At 37.7% G+C, this 18,790-nt stretch overlaps 1 protein-coding gene across 2 annotated transcripts; it reads right to left on the reverse strand.

Moving 5' to 3' along the window:
* Positions 1-1,191: 1,191 nt before the first annotated feature.
* On the reverse strand, positions 1,192-17,368 carry bcl2l13 (BCL2 like 13). Of its 2 annotated transcripts, none has more exons than XM_056254661.1 (7): positions 17,323-17,368; positions 16,428-16,604; positions 13,627-13,728; positions 13,374-13,530; positions 12,995-13,067; positions 12,745-12,873; positions 1,192-2,425 (listed from the first exon to the last, which is right to left on the reverse strand). In XM_056254661.1, the coding sequence occupies exons 2-7, from the start codon at positions 16,543-16,545 to the stop codon at positions 1,553-1,555; spliced, it is 1,452 nt and encodes a 483-aa protein (XP_056110636.1). In that variant the 5' UTR covers positions 16,546-16,604; positions 17,323-17,368; the 3' UTR covers positions 1,192-1,552. The 2 variants fall into 2 exon arrangements, with proteins under 2 accessions (XP_056110636.1, XP_056110629.1); XM_056254654.1 differs by having other exon boundaries at positions 17,254-17,340.
* Between the last annotated feature and the right edge of the window lie 1,422 nt (positions 17,369-18,790).

The following is an 18,790-nucleotide window of genomic DNA, read 5'->3' on the forward strand; positions in this document are numbered from 1 at the left end:
GATGGCAACCCATTGCGGTTTGTTCAATGAAATTATGCATTGCTATGGCAATAATATCAATGCTGAAATGAATCTACAGCAGTCAGGTGGTACAACTAGAGCTCTATAAGTTGTTTACGTTCATTATTATTGTAATGTTATGTGCTTTGAGACATGAGGTAATTTAATACCGTTTCTCGTGACACTTTGCAGACTCTGCTCTAACAGTGCGTGTTCATGTGCTTTGGAGGAGGTGTGGCTTTGGAGACGCTCTGAAAGGAGGGTGTGTTCTTATGATTTCAAAGCTAGCTCGCTATTGCTAGCCTCTCCAAAATCGCCTACCCTACCTTTAATGTTGTCTAACACAGCAAATCACTTTTTACTCCAGAATTACAAAATCCATTTGGATGTTTCTGGAACATGTTGGTTTAATATTAAACCACCTGTTTAATGTTTCATCATACATAATATTTCAAAACTTCACAAAAAGATTTTATTGAAATAGTTCCTGACCCAGAATTAGGGACATTTAATTACAAAAATGCATGCTTGGAAACATCATATTATAAAACTAAATATGACTTTCCAAACATGATCTTCCGATTCCTGTTTCTGAGATAAATTCGGTCAACTGTGCCCTGTTGCCATGGCACTATTGACTGTGCTGGTGTAGTATTTTCACATGAGCCCTAAACAAAGATGTTTTTGTTCCTTAAGGAACAATTGTTCACATTTTAGCAAATTGTTGTACATTTATTGATCAATCCCTTAAATAAAATGTAATGGACAAAGTGAAGGTGTTTCCCATTTCAGGCTGTGACCTAGGCTTCTAATTTTAGATTTAAAAGGGGGAATTCAAACAAAAGCATTCATGCAAGCATAATCAGGCCCAATTTATTCAAATTTACACTAAATATGGTTGATATGAATGTCCGAATGATGTGTAAAGGAATCAAGGATACGAAGACTTTGCTTTTGATTATTGTGAGTAATCTTGTTCAAATATTGATATATTTAAGGAGAGTATCACACAATCCATCTAAAGGGCATGGCCCATAAAAAGTTTTGCGTTTTAATCTTTTATGTCTACTAAGGTAAATTCATAATCATGCACTAGCACAAGCTACTGCTTTAAAATCAAACTTAAGTTCATTAAATCATATACATTTATATTATGTATACATATATTAGAATAAACATGTATATATATTAAAATAAAAATGCTTAACCAACAAAAATGAACTTCCTATGGATCTGAAGCCTTGATTTTTCTTTCGTTAATATTAAGGAACCAGGCAAAACCTAGGTCACAGCCTAGTGAACGGATCACTCCCATGTTCACAAGTAAAGCACAAAAGAAACCTGAATTTACACCTGCAAGTTCCCGTCCAGACATAAAGCTGATTTAAAGAACCAAGCCAACAAAATAAAGCAAGGAGAACAGAAAACAAAATGGTGTGACAGATATCAGAGGAGTACTTTTACCATAAAGTATAGCTTGTGGCGGCACGGTGACCCACAGGGCTCCATTAGGGCAAGAGATACAGTGAGGTCATGGACATTCACAGACTTTCTACTTCTTCCTGTAGGCCAGCGCTCCAAAGGCCAATACTGCAGCAATGGCCACCAGGGCAGCACCGCTGTATAGCAGCACAGGGAGGTCAGAGGACTCGGGTTGTGGCTCTGTCTTTGTCTGCACCTCAGGAGGGTCTGGGACAGAGAAGTCGTAGGCCGGGGATGAGGCCTTCAGCTCAACCTCTGGAAGTATCACTTGCTCCAGGGTTGCTTCTGGTTCTAGATCCGGTGGGGATGATGACTGTGGCTCCACAGGAGCTGGAACAGGCTGAGATTGAAGCTCAGGCTCAGGCACGGGCAACGAGGCGGTAGAAGCAGCATGGGTGGCTTGGTGCTCTTGCTCTATTGAGGCTGGAGGTGGAGGGATCTCCATCACGATCGGTTCCACAATCGGCTCCGGTGCGGGTGGAGCCGGCTCTGCATTCGATGCCTCTTCTCGGACAGCGGCGAGTTCGCTCTCGCTGCCCAGCACGCTAAGTACGCTACTCTGCAACTCCCCTTCCTCCACCGTCTCTCCACCTTCTTCAAGCAGTTCAGCGTCTTCACGTTCCACATGGACAATGTCAGAGTTTGAGGAATTGTTCTCGCTTTGCTCTTCGGCTAACGCCACTCCCTCAGCGCTGTCCAGACTCTTGGCGTCTTCTGGGTCCATCATGCCGATCTGCGCCCAAGACTCGTGTCCTGTCAGAGACACAGGAAGACTCTCTGTCTGCCAGGAAGCCGGCCCACTACTATCTCCAGGAGTCAGTAGTGAAGCAGGAGGGCTTAGCTGATCCGAGGCCTGTTCACCTGACAGGATGTAAATATCGTTACTGTCCTCAGCTATGATCACACCCGGGTCCTCCCCTTCATCCAGGCTGAACACAGTGCCCTGTAATGTAAAGAGAGGAAATATCAATCAGTTGGTTCATTAGTCGGTTTTTTTTTTTATTCCAAACATCAGAAAACCTCTATACTGATATAGTGTTTATAGAAAATTTTGTATACATATACAGTACCATGGTCTGTCGAAATACTCGATACTGATTGGCTGGAAGGTGTGCAATAAAACAGTTTAATGCACAGGTAGTCGCCGTTTAATCCCTGTTCTATATTAATGAGCTCGTTTATTGAAACACACACACACACATCACTCAAAGACAGAGATCGGAAATGGCGCTGTGCACGAAAGGAATACAATTTAGGAGGACATAAACTTGTTGCCAGCGCTGCCCTACAAATTAACATAGCTTTGCAACTAAATCGCTACATTACATTTCTCAGCAACGAAGCGGTAATGTTGCGGTTTTTAAATTTTCTGAAACCCACAGCTTCACTATTAGTAAAGAGACACTGCCCAGTCGCAAGTAATTCACACACATCTCTCTCTCTCGATAATTAATTTAAATAAATGTTATCTTACCGCAGTACTTTATCTCTATGTATGATTTCAGAGCGGGAAGAATGCTAGATCTAAAAAGCCATAATTGACGAAAATCATTTTACAATCATTTTAACCCTTCTGGTCAAATATTGCACAGCAAACATAAATAATATCTTTAACTTTTCAGTGTTGGCAAATGACCATGGTATAAGCAGGATAATCCACCTCTAGCTGTGCATTAAACGATTTGAATGCACTCAGCGGAGGCAAAGAGCTGCCTGACGTGAAGCGAATATACATTATATATATATATATATACACACACACACACACACGTATACATGTGTATCCATATACACACATAAAATAGAAGCCTTTTTTATCAAGATAAGCTTCTAAGCAAACACTGAGTCATAATACATGCTTTACATGTCTTTTACAAACTGTGGTTAAAGCAATGTACGCATTTCCTGACGTCATTACCCAAGCCACAGAAAGATTGAAAAACAAATGCATAATGTTTGGTTTTTAACTGCATTTCCTTAAGCCTGATCATGTCTGCAAACCACTGATTAGTGTGGCTCATCCACACATCATAAACTTCACAAAGAAATGAGGTACACAGCCTTGGTGAGCATAAGAGACCTCTATCAAAACCCCCAAAAAATTACATAAACACAATGGTAGTCTAGCTTGTTAAAATACATTGCAGTCCCTTTTAGCACAGTAAGTGGAATTTACCATGACATGGGAGCATTTTTCATTCATTTCATATGCCACCCAGTGGAGTGTGAGAGTATTACATATATAATAATAAATACTCTTCATTCATGGTTTTAATAAACAAAATCAGCTTTAAAAAGACTTTACATAACTAGAGATATGGTAAGTCAGGTCAAAAACATGGGGGGGAAGTGCCATCACCTTTAAAAATAAAAACATTTACAATAAGGAAAGAACTCTACATGAAGTGTGTTATCCCACTCTCCTCTTTTTCAGCCTGTATTCACTGCACTGTTAGTTCTTTCTATTTACAGTAATGTCTTTATCTTATTCTGCCATCAGACAATGACATCACCTAACGGCTGTGGTGTCTGTCTGCATATGCCGCTGGTTTCTGCGTGTCTACCACAACTAGGTCAAGCATGCAAAAACGAATCAATTTGAATTTGAACTCATTGTCTGTAAATACATCAGTTTCTGCTCATTTGCATTAAGCAAATTGGAGATATTGGCCCTCACTTTATTCATCATAAAGGACACTCTTCTGCTTGCTGTGCCCTTTTTAGGCCTTTTCAGTAATCAACCACTGTGCACTTGCATCTAGTTTCACATGTAATCCTGCCTCACACAGATGCTTTCAAAAACACATTACCGGTAGATCCCAGCATCTGGCTTAACATCTGATGGCCAACAGAGAGAGGACCACAGCACAATATTATTATTATGAAGAATTTTTCATATAGATAACCATCATAGGTCTCCACAACCCTATAAATGAAACAGTCATTTATACTGTTAATGTTTCCAAAGAAAACAGCTGACCTTGATGTACTTTAATAACCATACATGCAGACAGGGGATCTATTTTCTATAGTCAGCATGGTAAACAACAAACAACAGGATATGTCAGTGAATAAAAAAGGTTTAGGGTTGATAAGATTTTTTTGGAAGTCTTTTATGCTCACCAAGGCCTCATCAAATTGATCAAAAATACAGCAAAAAGCTGTATTACAGCTAGTAGTATTATTATAACAATTTATATATTTCAATATACTTTAAAATGTAATTTATTCCTGTGATGCAAAGCTGAATTTTCAGCATCATTACTCCAGTCTTCAGTGTCACATGATCCTTCAGAAATCATTCTAATATGCTGTTTTGATGCACAAGAAAGATTTTATATTATCAATTTTGTAAACAGGTAATCTGCCTAATATTTTTGCAGAAACCATGATGCATTTATTTGAAATTAATGAAAGTAATGTCTTTACTGCTACTTTTGCTCAATGTAATGTAACAAAAACAGCATGCACAAAGTCTGATTTGACAATAGTTTTTTGAAATGGTGGAGTAAGACAGATGTTTTCTGCAAGATTAGGCTTGCTGTCCTATCCAGAGACTGTATTAAAATGAAGTTATGTTGTTATAAGGCGTTTCCTCTTAGGTGAGCCATAGGTGCATGTACCCACCTTTGCCTAAAGAAAAAACTCACGCATGCCTGCCAAACTCAAATGCTTTCACGTTCATATGAGGGCACAATATTAAAAATAAGGTGGTATGCATAAAACTGATCTAGTGCTTAGCCATTTAGTAATTTAGTACTACAATGCTACTAAAGTATGAGAACTAATGTGCCTACTAAACATACACTACCGTTTAAAAGTTTGTGGTCAGTAAGATTTTTTTTTATGTTTTTGAAAAAAGTCTCTCATGGTCTCCAAGGTTGCATTCATTTGATCAGTAATACAGTCCGACAGTAAAATTGAATTATTATTACAATTTTAAATAATATTTTAATATATTGTAAAACAATTTATTCCTGTAATGCCAAAGCTGAATATTCAGCATAATTACTCCAGTCTTCAGAGTCACACGATCCTTCAGAAATCATTATAATGTGCTGATTTGCTGCTCAAGAAACATTTCTTATTATTATCAATGTTAAAAACAAGATGTGCAGAGTAATATTTTTGTGGAAACTGGAAACTGTGAAACATTCCTCATAGGCTTGCCCCATAGTGGGCTACATTTCTCCTCAAAACATCTGAACACATCCTAAATGTATATATTGTTTAAGTAAATCCAAACCGACTTTGGATTACCTAAGGTGAAAGATTTTTCTCCCAGAGTATGTCAAGCATACAGGTCACCATCTCGACTAGCACAGGGAGTAGTTTTGAGGCAGTCAAACTGGGACAGCCCTGCTCAAGCAGATTTTATATGAGGATTTATCAGATTTATTTCTGTTCTTCATCTAGACCGTGTGGGGGTGGCGTATAGCCAGTGTTTGTGTGATGAGAGCAGCACATCGTCTGTAAAATGCAGTTATGTAAGAGGTCGGACTGAGCGATTCGCAGGGTGATGCGACCTGACGTGGATCAAGCTCTACTCTCCGCACTTACTGATATACGGACAGGGTGCTCTGGCAGCGGTTTGTCTGTACCACACAACCGGAGTCAAGTTACGTCACATCATGCCATCTCAAGAATCTTTGCTGGGCAATGTGACAGACCCACTGAAGGTCACCTCTGTGTTGCGTACATTACAGACAGAGGGACAGGAAGGGATTCATGGGCAGGGGTTACTCACAAGACAAAATGTCTCACACGTCCCTCATATCGGGTATCTGTTACTCCTTTGGTGGGGTGTATTGAACAGTTTCCTAGACCTTGACCTAGAGTTTATCATGATCAGACCAGACGGCATGATTCGGTGAAACAAGTCATTGACTAATGCACTGTTTTAGTTCTCAAAATGGCTTCTTGCTGCTTTGCCCTGGGTTTTGCAGAACAGACACACACACACATAGGGCATCCATGATTTATGGGACTTTCCATAGACATTATTTTTATACTGTACAAACTGCATATGCTATCCTGTAACCCTAACCATCACAGAAAATGTTCTGCATTTTTACATTTCCAAAAACATCACCTAGTATGATTTATACACCGTTTTCCTCACAAGGACCAAAAATGTCCCCACAAAGACACAAAGAGGATTTTGCCATCTTTGTGTGAAGATTTTGTCCCCATAACGTAGGGTTTACCTGAACCACACACACGCAGAGAGATGTCATTTCTCATTTACGTCACTGGGTTTGAATCTCATTCATGAAAGAATTTTCTGCATAAATCATCCATCAAAACAATTTGTACATGAATTGTCGTAGTGAACTGATGTAATCATTTACATAAGAGCAAACGATATACAAAGAAATGTATTCTCGTGCGTCACGATTAAGGCCCATTTTGTTGTTTTGTAATACTATAATAATTATTGTGCTTCTGCAAATGTGCAAAAAATGTAATCAAATTCATCCAAAAGAAGAATTGAGTAAACAAAGTTACTCCAGCTGCAGTCGTTTCTACACTAAAACAAGTTAAATGTTAAATTCAAAATTTACTGACTGACCCATTTAATGGAGAGAACTAAATGCAGAATTAAACCTGAGTGTCCTTGCTAAGATAAAGTGCTTGCAAAGTGATGGAGAGCAAGATGGTGGACAAAAAGACCTAAATCGCTAAAAATTGTTTCGTAAATGGACCATGAAAGTATAATCTCATCTGGTCCAGAGCTCAAGAAGAAATCAGCTGTCCTACCTGCCTGTGTTCAGCTCCTAAGTGCGCAGAACTCCAGCAGTGACCACAAGGAAATAAAGTGAATGAGTGCCGGAGAGAACGTATACACAGAATAAAAGGTTGCTGTCAGAGTAATGGGGCTGGAAGTGCCGAGAAGGAGGTCTGGTTTATTTGCACACGGATTCTCCTCCTACTTGTCCGACTCCTCCCTCCTGCATTCAAACTCTCACAGATGCTTATTCAGTATCATATATGCCAAAGCTCTCACTCCATCACTGGAATGTGGTCCTGTACCGAGCTGAAGTATAAAACAATGGTCTCCCCTCCTCCCTGCGTAAGTGTCAGGGGTGCTCTAATTAAATTATTCCTTCTGACTGAGTTCTTCAGCTCGCACACAGAACACATCAACTGCGTCTTTCATAAGGACAGCCCTCCCATGAAATATAATGTGACCCAAATAGGATGTCATAAACAAGACCTTCATATTCCTTTACAACATCATCTAACAGAGGTGAAGAACTGTTCTCATAAAACATTTGCATGAGGGAAAGATAGCCTTCAGAAATGAACAATCTTCAGTTTGAACTAACAAATTACATACCTTTTGATAAGCTGAATGGGAATAAGTGTGTACATTATGCAAAACATTAAGTTAAAGAGGAATTCTTTATTATGGCCTTATATATGAGGTAGCGAAGAACTGTGCCTTAAACAAATATGCTCTTAATCACACTGTCCATAAAGGAGAAAGGAACGTAAAAGTGTAGCTGAAACACTAAATGATGTTTCATTAAACAAAGTTCGGGAGGAGCACGTTCAAATAATCAATCCAATTAACTTGTCATCAACAATCATGTCTATCCCATCAGCATGAGGAGAAGCACATATTATATATGCACTCAGTCGACTCACCTACATTCCTTGACAGTTTTTCAGCATCCCGACACCTCACTCTTGGCTTGTTCATGTACTCTGGGTTCGGGCCAAATACCGAGCCCGAAGCCCTCTCCTCGGACAGCATGCCAAATTTGCATACCATTTATTCTATCGGACTTATTTGTAAGTGTGAACTCGTGAAATAAAGTTATCTTGCTCATCACACAGCAGCATAACGCATTTAACCAACACTAAGCCCTTTGTATCCAAAGGGTTCTGCATACTTTGAGCAAAGCAAAAAGTAAAAATTTTGCTCAGTCAACACACAATGGCTAGCATTAGGCTAGCATTATCCACCAGCGGCTGAAGGGGGTAATATGTAAAAAAAAAGAAAAAATGCACAGCTCTGGCTCCCTCTCCTGACAGAAGTCTTGAAAAACTCTGTAAAACCATTACAGTTCTGTGAAGAAACCCGTTTTGCCTTTGGAAACTGACCTTAACCTCTTACAGGCAGTGGTTCTCAGCCCAGGGGGCGGAACTAGAGGTCTTCAAAGGTAGTCTTGGATCTAAAAAACAAAAACCAAGGTTCGACCCGAGAAGGTTCCGGTTCAAAACTTTGACGAGTGCTTTGAACATGGGTCGGGTCTGATTTAAGTACCCTTAGGTTTAATACAAATAAAATGGGCATCCTTTTAAATCCACACGTTCTGTGATATTTCTTATTTGTTGTCTCTGATTTTGGTCTGTATCATACCCGGTTGAAAAGTCCCCGCTCACCACAGGCTGTGCAGACATTGCTGCTTTTTACATTGTGGTCCAGTCGGTTTCGGGGAAAAAAAAATTACCCTCTGTTCAGGTACAGATTTTAGGGGCCGAGAATCCCTCTAGCCGGTACTCACTAGGAGGCCTCAGCAAACTTCTAATGGGGCTGCAGGATGACTTAACATTTTAAATTAATTTTAATAACTATTAATAGTACTATTATTTATTAAAATAATCGAATTAAATGCTAAATCACAAAATTATTATTTGATTTTCCCTTTTGTGTTTCCCAGTTTCTGTTTATAAAAAAAAAGATTAAAAACAAACAACTGTTAACTTATATATATATATATATATATATATATATATATATATATTAAGTTAACAGTTGTTTGTTTTTCTTAAAATTAAAAAAAAAAAAAAAATTGTTTTTCTATATATAACTATATATATATATATATATATATATATATATATTTATTTTGTCCTCGCATTCTTTCTTGTGGTACCCTCTCAGTGAAAGGCTCATTATGCAGGTCATTATGCAGGTCATTGTCTTCTCAGGTGTGAATCACATCATTATTCAAATTCATCATTCACGCCCCCACGCATATTGCCTTTCTAAACAAAAAGTGCCTTACAAAATTTAAATCAATGTATTGTTTTATGTGAATGATTAGGCAGGATGATTTTCAGATAATTTTGAAGCAATAACTCTAGGCGACAACATCCATTAGTCAAAAGTCTTGTGGACACATTTAGTATGTGTTTTGTGGCCTTATTTCAGAAACTTTCTTCTTTTTTTTTAATAACCATGCATAAACATTATTCTATCAAAAATACAAACATGTATGTTGCTCACATATTATGGTAGCCCTGTTTGTGCTAAATAGAGTGTAATGTAGGGCTGCAACGATTAGTCGACGTTGTCGACAACGTCGACAATAAATATTTGTCGACAAATATCTTTGTTGTCAGTAGTCGTTTGATCTCACGTGACCTAATGTAAGGGCCTGCAATCCCGTGATTTGACCGCTACGGCGCTGTAGCGCTAGAGTGTAGTGCAGCCCTTACAGATGCTATTGCGGTAGAAGAGAAAACAGCGCGAATTATGACAGTGCAAACGAATCCGAACTAGCAAGGTTTAGGTTTGGCAAAGTTTCACAAAACTTCAAATCAAGAATGCTGTCGTGTTCAATACATGCAAGGCGGAACTTGCTTTTCACGGGAGCACAACATGCATGTTGGAGTGCAAGAGGAAACATCCCGGCAAAAGAGGAGCCGGTGAGAAGTGAGTGTTCTCCAGCTGGAGCTTACTAACCAGCGGTAAATCTCTCTTTATTAGAGAATGCAATACTACTAATAATAGTAATAATATTATCAATAGTAATATAATTACAGTAATGTGATGACTTATTTTGCATAGAATAAAGCTTGATCAAGCTTAGGAGTCAGGGCTGTTTTTATTATTGTAACATTATTAGTATATTAGGTATTATTATAGTCTTATCACTTGCCTGTATTTTGTTCAATAATCATGAAGACTTACAAAACGAGATGTTATATCCTTCCTATGATATAGGAAGAATATCATGGCAGTTACTTTATCATACTATAAATTAAAAGGTGAATGAGAACATCTCTGTCAGCTCAATTGTCATGTAAAAAAAGATTGTAATTTTATTCTTATAATAATTGTTTGCAGATTAATATTTTACCATTCTTTGTGTCCTGAAGTAAATGTCCCTTTTTCTGTTTCAGTTCTAAGAAAAGCAGTGGGCCTATTAAACAATGCTTAGAGAGCATTTGTGTGTGATTTGAGTTGGACCGAAATCTGAAAACTTAAAGAGAATGACCTGTTTAGTTGGCTCAAAGTTCATTAAAACAACTATTTCAAAAGCTGAAGTGATTTTATTTTTTTATATTATAGTTAGAATATGTATAACTCAATGTTTTAACTGATTGGAAAAGCTGAATAATCGTTCCAAACTTACTGATTAGTCTGTGAAATAATCGACGATCAGTCGATTAATCGTTCTAATAATCGTTAGATTAATCGATTATCAAAATAATCGTTTGTTGCAGCCCTAGTGTAATGACACCTTTGCCATTAATATGTTTATAAGCAACTGAAAAAAGCACAAATGACAGGACATGTCAAAACATCTAAAGGACCCCAAAAACACATTAGACCCCAGAGGGTTAAGGCAAGGTTATTATAGTTTTGCTTTTTTAAATTAGTTTTTATTTAATATCGTTTTCAATTTTGCTTTAAATTTAAGTTTAGTTTTAGTTAGTTTCATTAATGGTATTGTTAGTTTTAGTTTAGTTTTTATTTTGCAAACACATTTCTATTTAGTTTTTATTTTATTTAGTTTCAGTTTTAGTTTTAGTAATTATAGTTTAGCAGAGCTAACAGAACACTTCCAGTGTAGACCAAAGCGAGACGATTAATTTTAGCAAAGTTTAATGTTTGCCCAGATTCAGTTAACTCTTGTGCAGACATCTTAATAATACAAATAAAATAATGGTTTGAGATTGAACAAAGCACCAAATAAATAGAACTTAAAAGTAGACAAGAAAAAAAATATGAAAAATTCAGACAAACTAATTCATATTAAAGATTAAATCTTGTTAAACATAGTTTACTTTTTTTCAGCTGTACATGTAGCAGAGTGGCCACTGGAACATAACAAAAAAAAAAAACCAGCTCAAATCTGACTACAGCCAACACAACCTGCTGTGAAGCCAGTGAAATTAAATAATAAGTATCTATGCAGTGTGTGAGTGTGCACTTTGTACATGTCTTTATATCCTGGTGGGGACTTAAACCTGAATGCACACAGACGCATGGGGACTCGTGTCACTTTGGGACCTATAGGTACACAAGCTTATAAATCATACAGAATGAGGGGTTTTTTTTAAATGTAAAAAATGGAGAAAGTTGTGTGTGAGATGGGTAAGTTTAGGGGTCTGTGTAGTGTGTGTGTGTGATGATGGGTCGGGTTAGTGTAAGGAGACAGAATATACTGTTTTACAGTATAAAAAAAACATTACGTCTATGGAGAGTCCCCACAAATATAGTGGACCAGACTGTCTCTGTCTGTGTGTGTGTGTGTGTGTGTGTGTGTGTGTATGCGCGTGCTTGTTGGTGTGTCGTGTCCTGGTATTTCCTAGAATCCCTACATTGTCAACGTTAATGAAAACATGATATCTAAACATACAGAAGTACATTAAAGGTTTTTTTGTGCTTGACGGACTTGTTTGCTGTTGCACCCGCATTGCAAACGGCATTCGAAAAACGCTGCGCTCAAGTTAAAAGAAGTTCAATTTGCGTCTCATTACCTTGTGTTATTTCCCATTCCACTGCCACAAACGCATCCTTTATGAACAGCCGATGTGTTCTACGTTACGGTCCTTCATTGAGCACGTCACGACACGCAGTTAATCGCCTCAGCAACTTCACACGGGTGAAGCGCCAGGCATTTCCCTAAACAGCCAGGTCAGATTATCCGCCAAAGTAAAGAGCTTATTAATTACGAAAACGATTATTTATTTTTGCTCATTATTATTTTATTTCAGTTAGTTTTTCAGTAACTGTTGTTAGTTTCGTTTCGTTTTAGTTTTTCATTTATTATGAATTTTTACATTTTTTTCAGTTTACAAAAATGTTTTTTTGACCAATAGTTTTAGTCTTAGTTTCAGTTTTCGTTTACGAAAATAACCTTGGGTTAAGGTACACCCAGTTAGACTATCAAACATTTTGTAAGTTGCTAACGAGTTGGAGAGATGTTCATTTGTCATTGTGCGGGCTTAAGAATCAACTGTTTAAATGATCTAGATCAAACTAGACAGTAGATTACCGATTAAATGTAAGTCACTCACCCATCCTCCCTGCATAATGATGAAGTCTGCTTGTGATTCCTCAAGATAACGCAAACCATAATGTAGCAGAGAATCCAGCGGCTGCCCCTCAGTCTGCAGGTTCTGTAACAATACTAAGGATACCAACACCTAAACAAAGACACAATAATAGAATGAGAAAAAAGACAGAGACATTCACACATCAGTGAAAACAGCCCAATGGCCTTGAGGGTGCTTTGTGTCCACTTATGTGGTGAGTGTTTTAAATGACCTTGCTCCATCCTCCTTGGGCGTGAGAGGACACCTCCTCCACCGCTGCTCTGAAGTGCTCAAAGCTCAAATCCCTGCACAAGAGACACATTCATATAATCACTGTTCAGAACATTTCTCTGCATTTATTTGAATTTGCTAGTTGTCCCGAAAAACATCAAGATAATATATGTTGAAAGCTTTCAGTCAATATTTAAGTCAAATGTCCAGAATAGTCATTTAAACTCCATTTACAAGCCAACTTATTATAATAGGGTGTGCAGGCTGTTTACACAATACATTTTTCTGACATAGACCCCTGCCAAAAACGTTTTAGTTGCAAGAGCTTTTTACCAACAACTAAAATTGTCCAGGAATTCTCCCTGGACCTTTAAAAGGACCTGCGCAGAAGCGTGTGAGTGGCAGAGGACAGGTGTATGTCCAGGTCCCGGGAGATGCGGTCCCCCAGCACTGCCAGACTGTCCTCTATGGAGCTCTCTGGATTGGCTGGACTGAACACAGGGGATGTGTGCTGATCAAAACCAGTCCTGGAAAAAGCTGAGCAGAAAAAGAGGCGGATGACTTTAAACCATGATCCAGATTTCAGATTTATTTTATCATGAAATAACAGTTCTAACAAAAAAAACATCTTACAGGCCGTAATTTCCTCTTCCAGCTGCTTTATTTCATTCTCAATCTGTTTCTTCAGGCTGCTATTCCGCTCTCTTTGCACTTCCTGTGTAGAATGGCTCTCTCCTGCACAGAATCATAACACACGTTTATTTATTACAAAAAAGTTTTTTCCCCCAAAATTCAAAGTGCAGACCTTACCAATATATAATTAATTGTTATGAATAATTATTTTTATATAATCATTTACCTGGTCATGTGAGGCCAAAGTTATGAGTTTTTCCCCCATTTAATTGTATTTTCTTCATTTAAATTGTATTTTTTTTAATAGAGGTGTTTGCTGAAAGATTACATTTTCATAAGGCATTTAAATATCTTGCTAATATTAGGTACTTAATTTTTGAAAGCAATCTTGATTATTTGTATCTTGACACAAACAAGCATAAAACAAGCCTGGAAACTCCAGGTATTCAAATATTTAGGCAAGTAATTTTCTGCATGACTGATGAAGCTAAAAAAGTTGAAGTGGAAAGAAAATAAAGGTGAAACTGAGCCAAATATACTGTACTATGACACAGATCTGCACTCCTTTTCTTCAAATACTAACATAACTTCTAAACAATCCAAAAACTGCTTTTTATCAGTGGAAATCATATCGACTTTTGCAAAACATAGGAGCGACATAACATCTCAATTTTGCATGAAATATTAGCATCCATAGCATTTCATATCTAACAGACAGAAAGAACAGAAACTACCAAAGCTTTTGACATACTACTGCATTCAGATTCAGAACTTATAATGTAATGTCCAGTATGTTCAGCATATGACAGCCTGTTTTTATGATAATGTCCCTATCAAATTCTCATGTGGCTGTTCACACACTGGTGAATTATTTAGTGTTTTCTACAGCCCAGGCTTACAGGGACCAGTAGAATCAACATTCAGCTCCCTCAACCACAAACACCAGTGACTGACTACAAAAAGAGAAAGTGTTAGAGGCAGAAAGAAAGAGTCAGATAGACTTAGAGAGAGAGTAAGAAAGTATAAAGACTGTGAAGTGGACAATAAAGCCTTAAACAACATTGCAAAAGTTGATGGGAGCTCACATTGATTTTTCCCAGGCTGGGCAGATCTTTAGTCAGATTTGAGAGGGCTGCGCTTCACTCTGAACCAGTGGCATGTGAACAAGCCAACGCTGATCGCACATGACAGTCTGTCAGAGTGCAGAGCAGGTCGAGTGGAAAGAGGGATCAGAAGCTACTTTCAAAGCTGACTGATTGAAAACCAGAGCAGGACACAGGACATTCCTTATTGAACCGCTGATGTGCCCAAGGCTCCAAAATCTCCAAAAGTCAGCTTAAGCCCATACCATCCTCTGTATCAACAAGATTAACTGTCAATGACATACTGTCTGCTTTGCATCTCCTTCTGAAGTCCACAAGTACTAAATAAAAGACGTATGCTACAAGAAGTCAATATTCAAAGCGATTCCGCTTCAAGCTAGAATTGGCCAAACGACATCAAAAGACTAAACAATACCAGTGGGACCAAATTTGCCAACCATATACGGACTGCCAAGAAGAAGTTCGAAGTATAGACGACACATGCACTCTGAAGGATTTGTTAATGCATTACTTACTTGCAATACCTGGAGGCATTTTTCAATCAAATTACACTAAGTACAGCACCCTGTATACAGCACTTTGAGTTACAGCCCATGTTCAAGGGCAAAATGGAGATTCCTGGAAGAGGAATGTGACCTCAGTAACTGTGGACAAACCCTACAAGCGACTGAAACTGTAATGGCGGAATTAGAAACCAAGATCCTTAGCAAAGCAGCTCTATGGATAGCACGAACAGTCCTAGGGTAGGTAGTTTCAGCCTGTAGAAGGAAAACTCAACTGCATAAAGACCTTTTGGAAGTTCTAAGGTGAATCCCAATTTGCATTCTTATACTACAAAATAGTGCATAAATGATGAGTAGTTTGCTCAAACATAAAATTTCAACAATAAGTGGACTTCAAGTACCTGGATGATACTTATTTAACTGAAACAGTGACGCTATCATAAATACAAATTTCCTAGTCAGAAATTGGACGCGAACAACCTCTCCAGCAGTAATTACGACTGGAAAACCTATTAGCGTTTTTTGATACCGAAGTTTCTGAAAAATTTATAAAAACGTTTAAAGACTGTAAAGTTTCATACATTCATACACTGCTTTCTCTTGCTATTACAGTCATGTATATATATAAATAACTATTTGATGCATATTTTATGTACTTTTAACATAGAAAATAGCATATATTTTACCGAAATAACAGAATCTAGATGGCACAATTAATGTGTATGCAATAGGGAGGAGGGTATGTTTATATGGTTGAATGGCACTTTATTCAAATTCCATTGGACATTCACTAAATATCTTCAATACATTTTGGTAAGACTTTAATAAGACTTCCCCAAGAGGTGACTCCTATATTCTTGAAGGCATTTGAACACAACAAACTTCAGAATTGGGAAGTAAGAACATTTCAGACATCGATGTGAAGGCAGCATCTGTTATGTACGTGATATTTGTGATCTTGTGCTTTTTTGTGTGTCTTAATAAAAGAGTATATGGCCCGGTTTCACAGACAAGGCTTAGATTAAACCAGGATTAAGCCTTAGTTCAATTAGGACATTTAAGTAGCCTTTAAACGTGCCTTTAAACAGACTACTGAAAGTTGCGTCATTGTTTTGAGACGAATTTAAACTCCTTATGATCCTAAGTTGCCAGGCAGGCTATTTGTACAAAATGATTTATGAATGTGATCTCTTACCCTCCGCTGTCTCTGAGGTTCTTGATCTTGGTGGTGGGAGCAGGCTGAGGTAGCTAAGAATGACATACTTGGTCTCATAGTGAAATCCTTCAGTGGTGGAGGAGCCAGAGGCAGCCATTTAAGAGAAACGTCAGGCTCTCAGTGACATGCACGACCAAATGACAGTTTTCAAAAGTCCTAGAACAAAAAAAAATAAAACACTTTATAAGGCATTTATAAGAGTACAATTTGGGATTGTCTGAACTTCTGGCATCCATTACACAAAGAAAAAATATATTTATTTCTGTTAAGTATGTGAACATAAACTATGTTATTATGACCAACAGAATGACAATTTTTTCGGTTGTCATTGTTCAACATATGTAATTACATAATTTGTATGTAGTGGTGGACTAATTAATGACAACTAAACAGAATATTGCGGGAGCTGACAGTCTGAAAAAGAAATACAGGTGTAATTAACACGGTTACGTACGATTTCACAAACCCTTGACTGCATGACATGAATTCTTTCCATGCAACACTAATACACACAAATCCAAAGTTGCTCAAGTTTCTCACACAGACCACTTCAAAACTGACCAGTTGTTATAATACTGCAACGTACATTTTTGCACTAAAGAAGTCCACCACATTCATCAGAACATCGTGTACAATGTAACGCACGCGGACACCCACCGAACCTCTAGTGCACGCCACACCTACTCGCATGCCAGAGTTTCGGCTAGCCGCTAAAGTTTAAACATAACGTCTTAGTATCACTCATAACATAACATGCTATCCGTTTAATGTGAACATGCTGCGACTTAGCTTGAATATGTAGTACCTCTGCGCCAGTGATAATTTTGTTCACTCAGAGGGGGTGACTAACCGGTTTCTCTCACTGTTAACTTACTATGTTACTGCTTCTTCGACTGTGGTGATAGCTAACTGTTCAGACATGCGCTTGCGTGGTCTCTATGTTGCGCGTGTGCGAGAGGATGAAGCCACGCTCGTTGCTCCGCCTCGCCTTGACTGTATTCCTGCTACTATGACGCGGGACGCACGGACGTGAAAACGAGAAGGTCAAGGATAGAGAGGGGAACAGAGAACTGTTTCTTATTCAGCACCTGTTCCATTTTTAGCAAAACTTATTTTCATTTTAAGTTCATTTCCGTTCACAGTTCTCGCCGCGCAGAAATGAATCTTATGAGTCGAATCATGCAGCGCGAGTAGTTTTGCTCGATTCACGAACTCACATGGGAGTGTACGATATTGCTTGAATTAAATTGATAACATCTCAAATTCATAATTTCGTCACTTCCATCAGTAACTGTTGCTGTGTTTTGTTAGGCCTACATGACAACGTCAACATACACAATGTGAGTTTTATTGTAATCAGTGCTATTTCGTAAACATGAATGAATGTTGTTAAATTGTTTTGTTTGTTTATCATTTTTATCCACTATAAAGTAACAATATTGAACTGCAGTTGCATTGTCTGTAAAAAACCCAAAAAGTCAGTTTATGTTAATTAATAGCTACCTTTGCAGGAAGTTTATTAAATGTATGTCTGTTCTGTTGCAGGTTTTGGGTCTTTATAATTTGAAAGTTTTCTCTCTGCCCTGAGCTCAAATACAAATATGATGCATGGATATGAAATATAATATGTGCCCCAGATGCAACCATAATGCAATCCAACAAGTCAGGTGTTTGCATGGCCTTTGACTGCATTTGCTTTTGCTGCCCTCAAATGGTGCAAGGCCGCACATGTAGCCTATTGCACATGTATTTTTTTTTATCCAAAGTAAAGTGGAAAACGTTCACATCCTTGACAATGTATTGCCATAAAATGTATCATCAAGTTCACAAATACAAATACAGAGCATTCCATACCAATCAGAATAGAACATAAAATTTTCTCTAAACTATTACATTAGGTAAATGCAGTGTTGGGGTAACACATTACAAGTAATGTGAGTTATGTAATCAGCTTACTTTTTTCAAGTAACTAGTAAAGTAAACCCTTACATTTACAACAAAAAATATTATTATTATAGTTATTAATATATAAAGCCAAAACAATCTCTGTTATAGTAAATTGTATGTTTATCTCTGTAAAGCTGCTTTGAAACAATCTTCATTGTTAAAACACTATATAAATGAAGATGACTTGACTTGACTAGTTCTAGAATACATGTGGGTGTACATTTACTCATCTCACTTGCACAAAAACAGATTCAGTATTCCTCAAAATGGATAAAAACTGAAATGCAAACTCAACTAGGAATATTACGCTACCTACCTGCAATATTTAAATAGCCTATGTTAAATTACACAAATATACTTTAGGCATGTAATCAGAATTTATTAACCAATGTCTG

Source organism: Rhinichthys klamathensis, unplaced genomic scaffold (assembly GCF_029890125.1).
Source record: "Rhinichthys klamathensis goyatoka isolate OS25496 unplaced genomic scaffold, OSU_Roscu_1.1 h1tg000005l_1, whole genome shotgun sequence".
Lineage (NCBI taxonomy): Eukaryota > Metazoa > Chordata > Actinopteri > Cypriniformes > Leuciscidae > Rhinichthys > Rhinichthys klamathensis.

Bases quoted from the DNA above. Each gene is read 5' to 3' on its own strand.
- bcl2l13 (XM_056254661.1), bottom strand. From the start codon at position 16,545: ATGGCTGCCTCTGGCTCCTCCACCACTGAAGGATTTCACTATGAGACC. The intron at 13,729-16,427 runs GTAAGAGATCAC...GATTCTGTGCAG, and splicing joins AACCTCAGAGACAGCGGAGG to GAGAGAGCCATTCTACACAG. The intron at 13,531-13,626 runs GTAAGATGTTTT...TTTTCTGCTCAG, and splicing joins GGAAGAGGAAATTACGGCCT to CTTTTTCCAGGACTGGTTTT.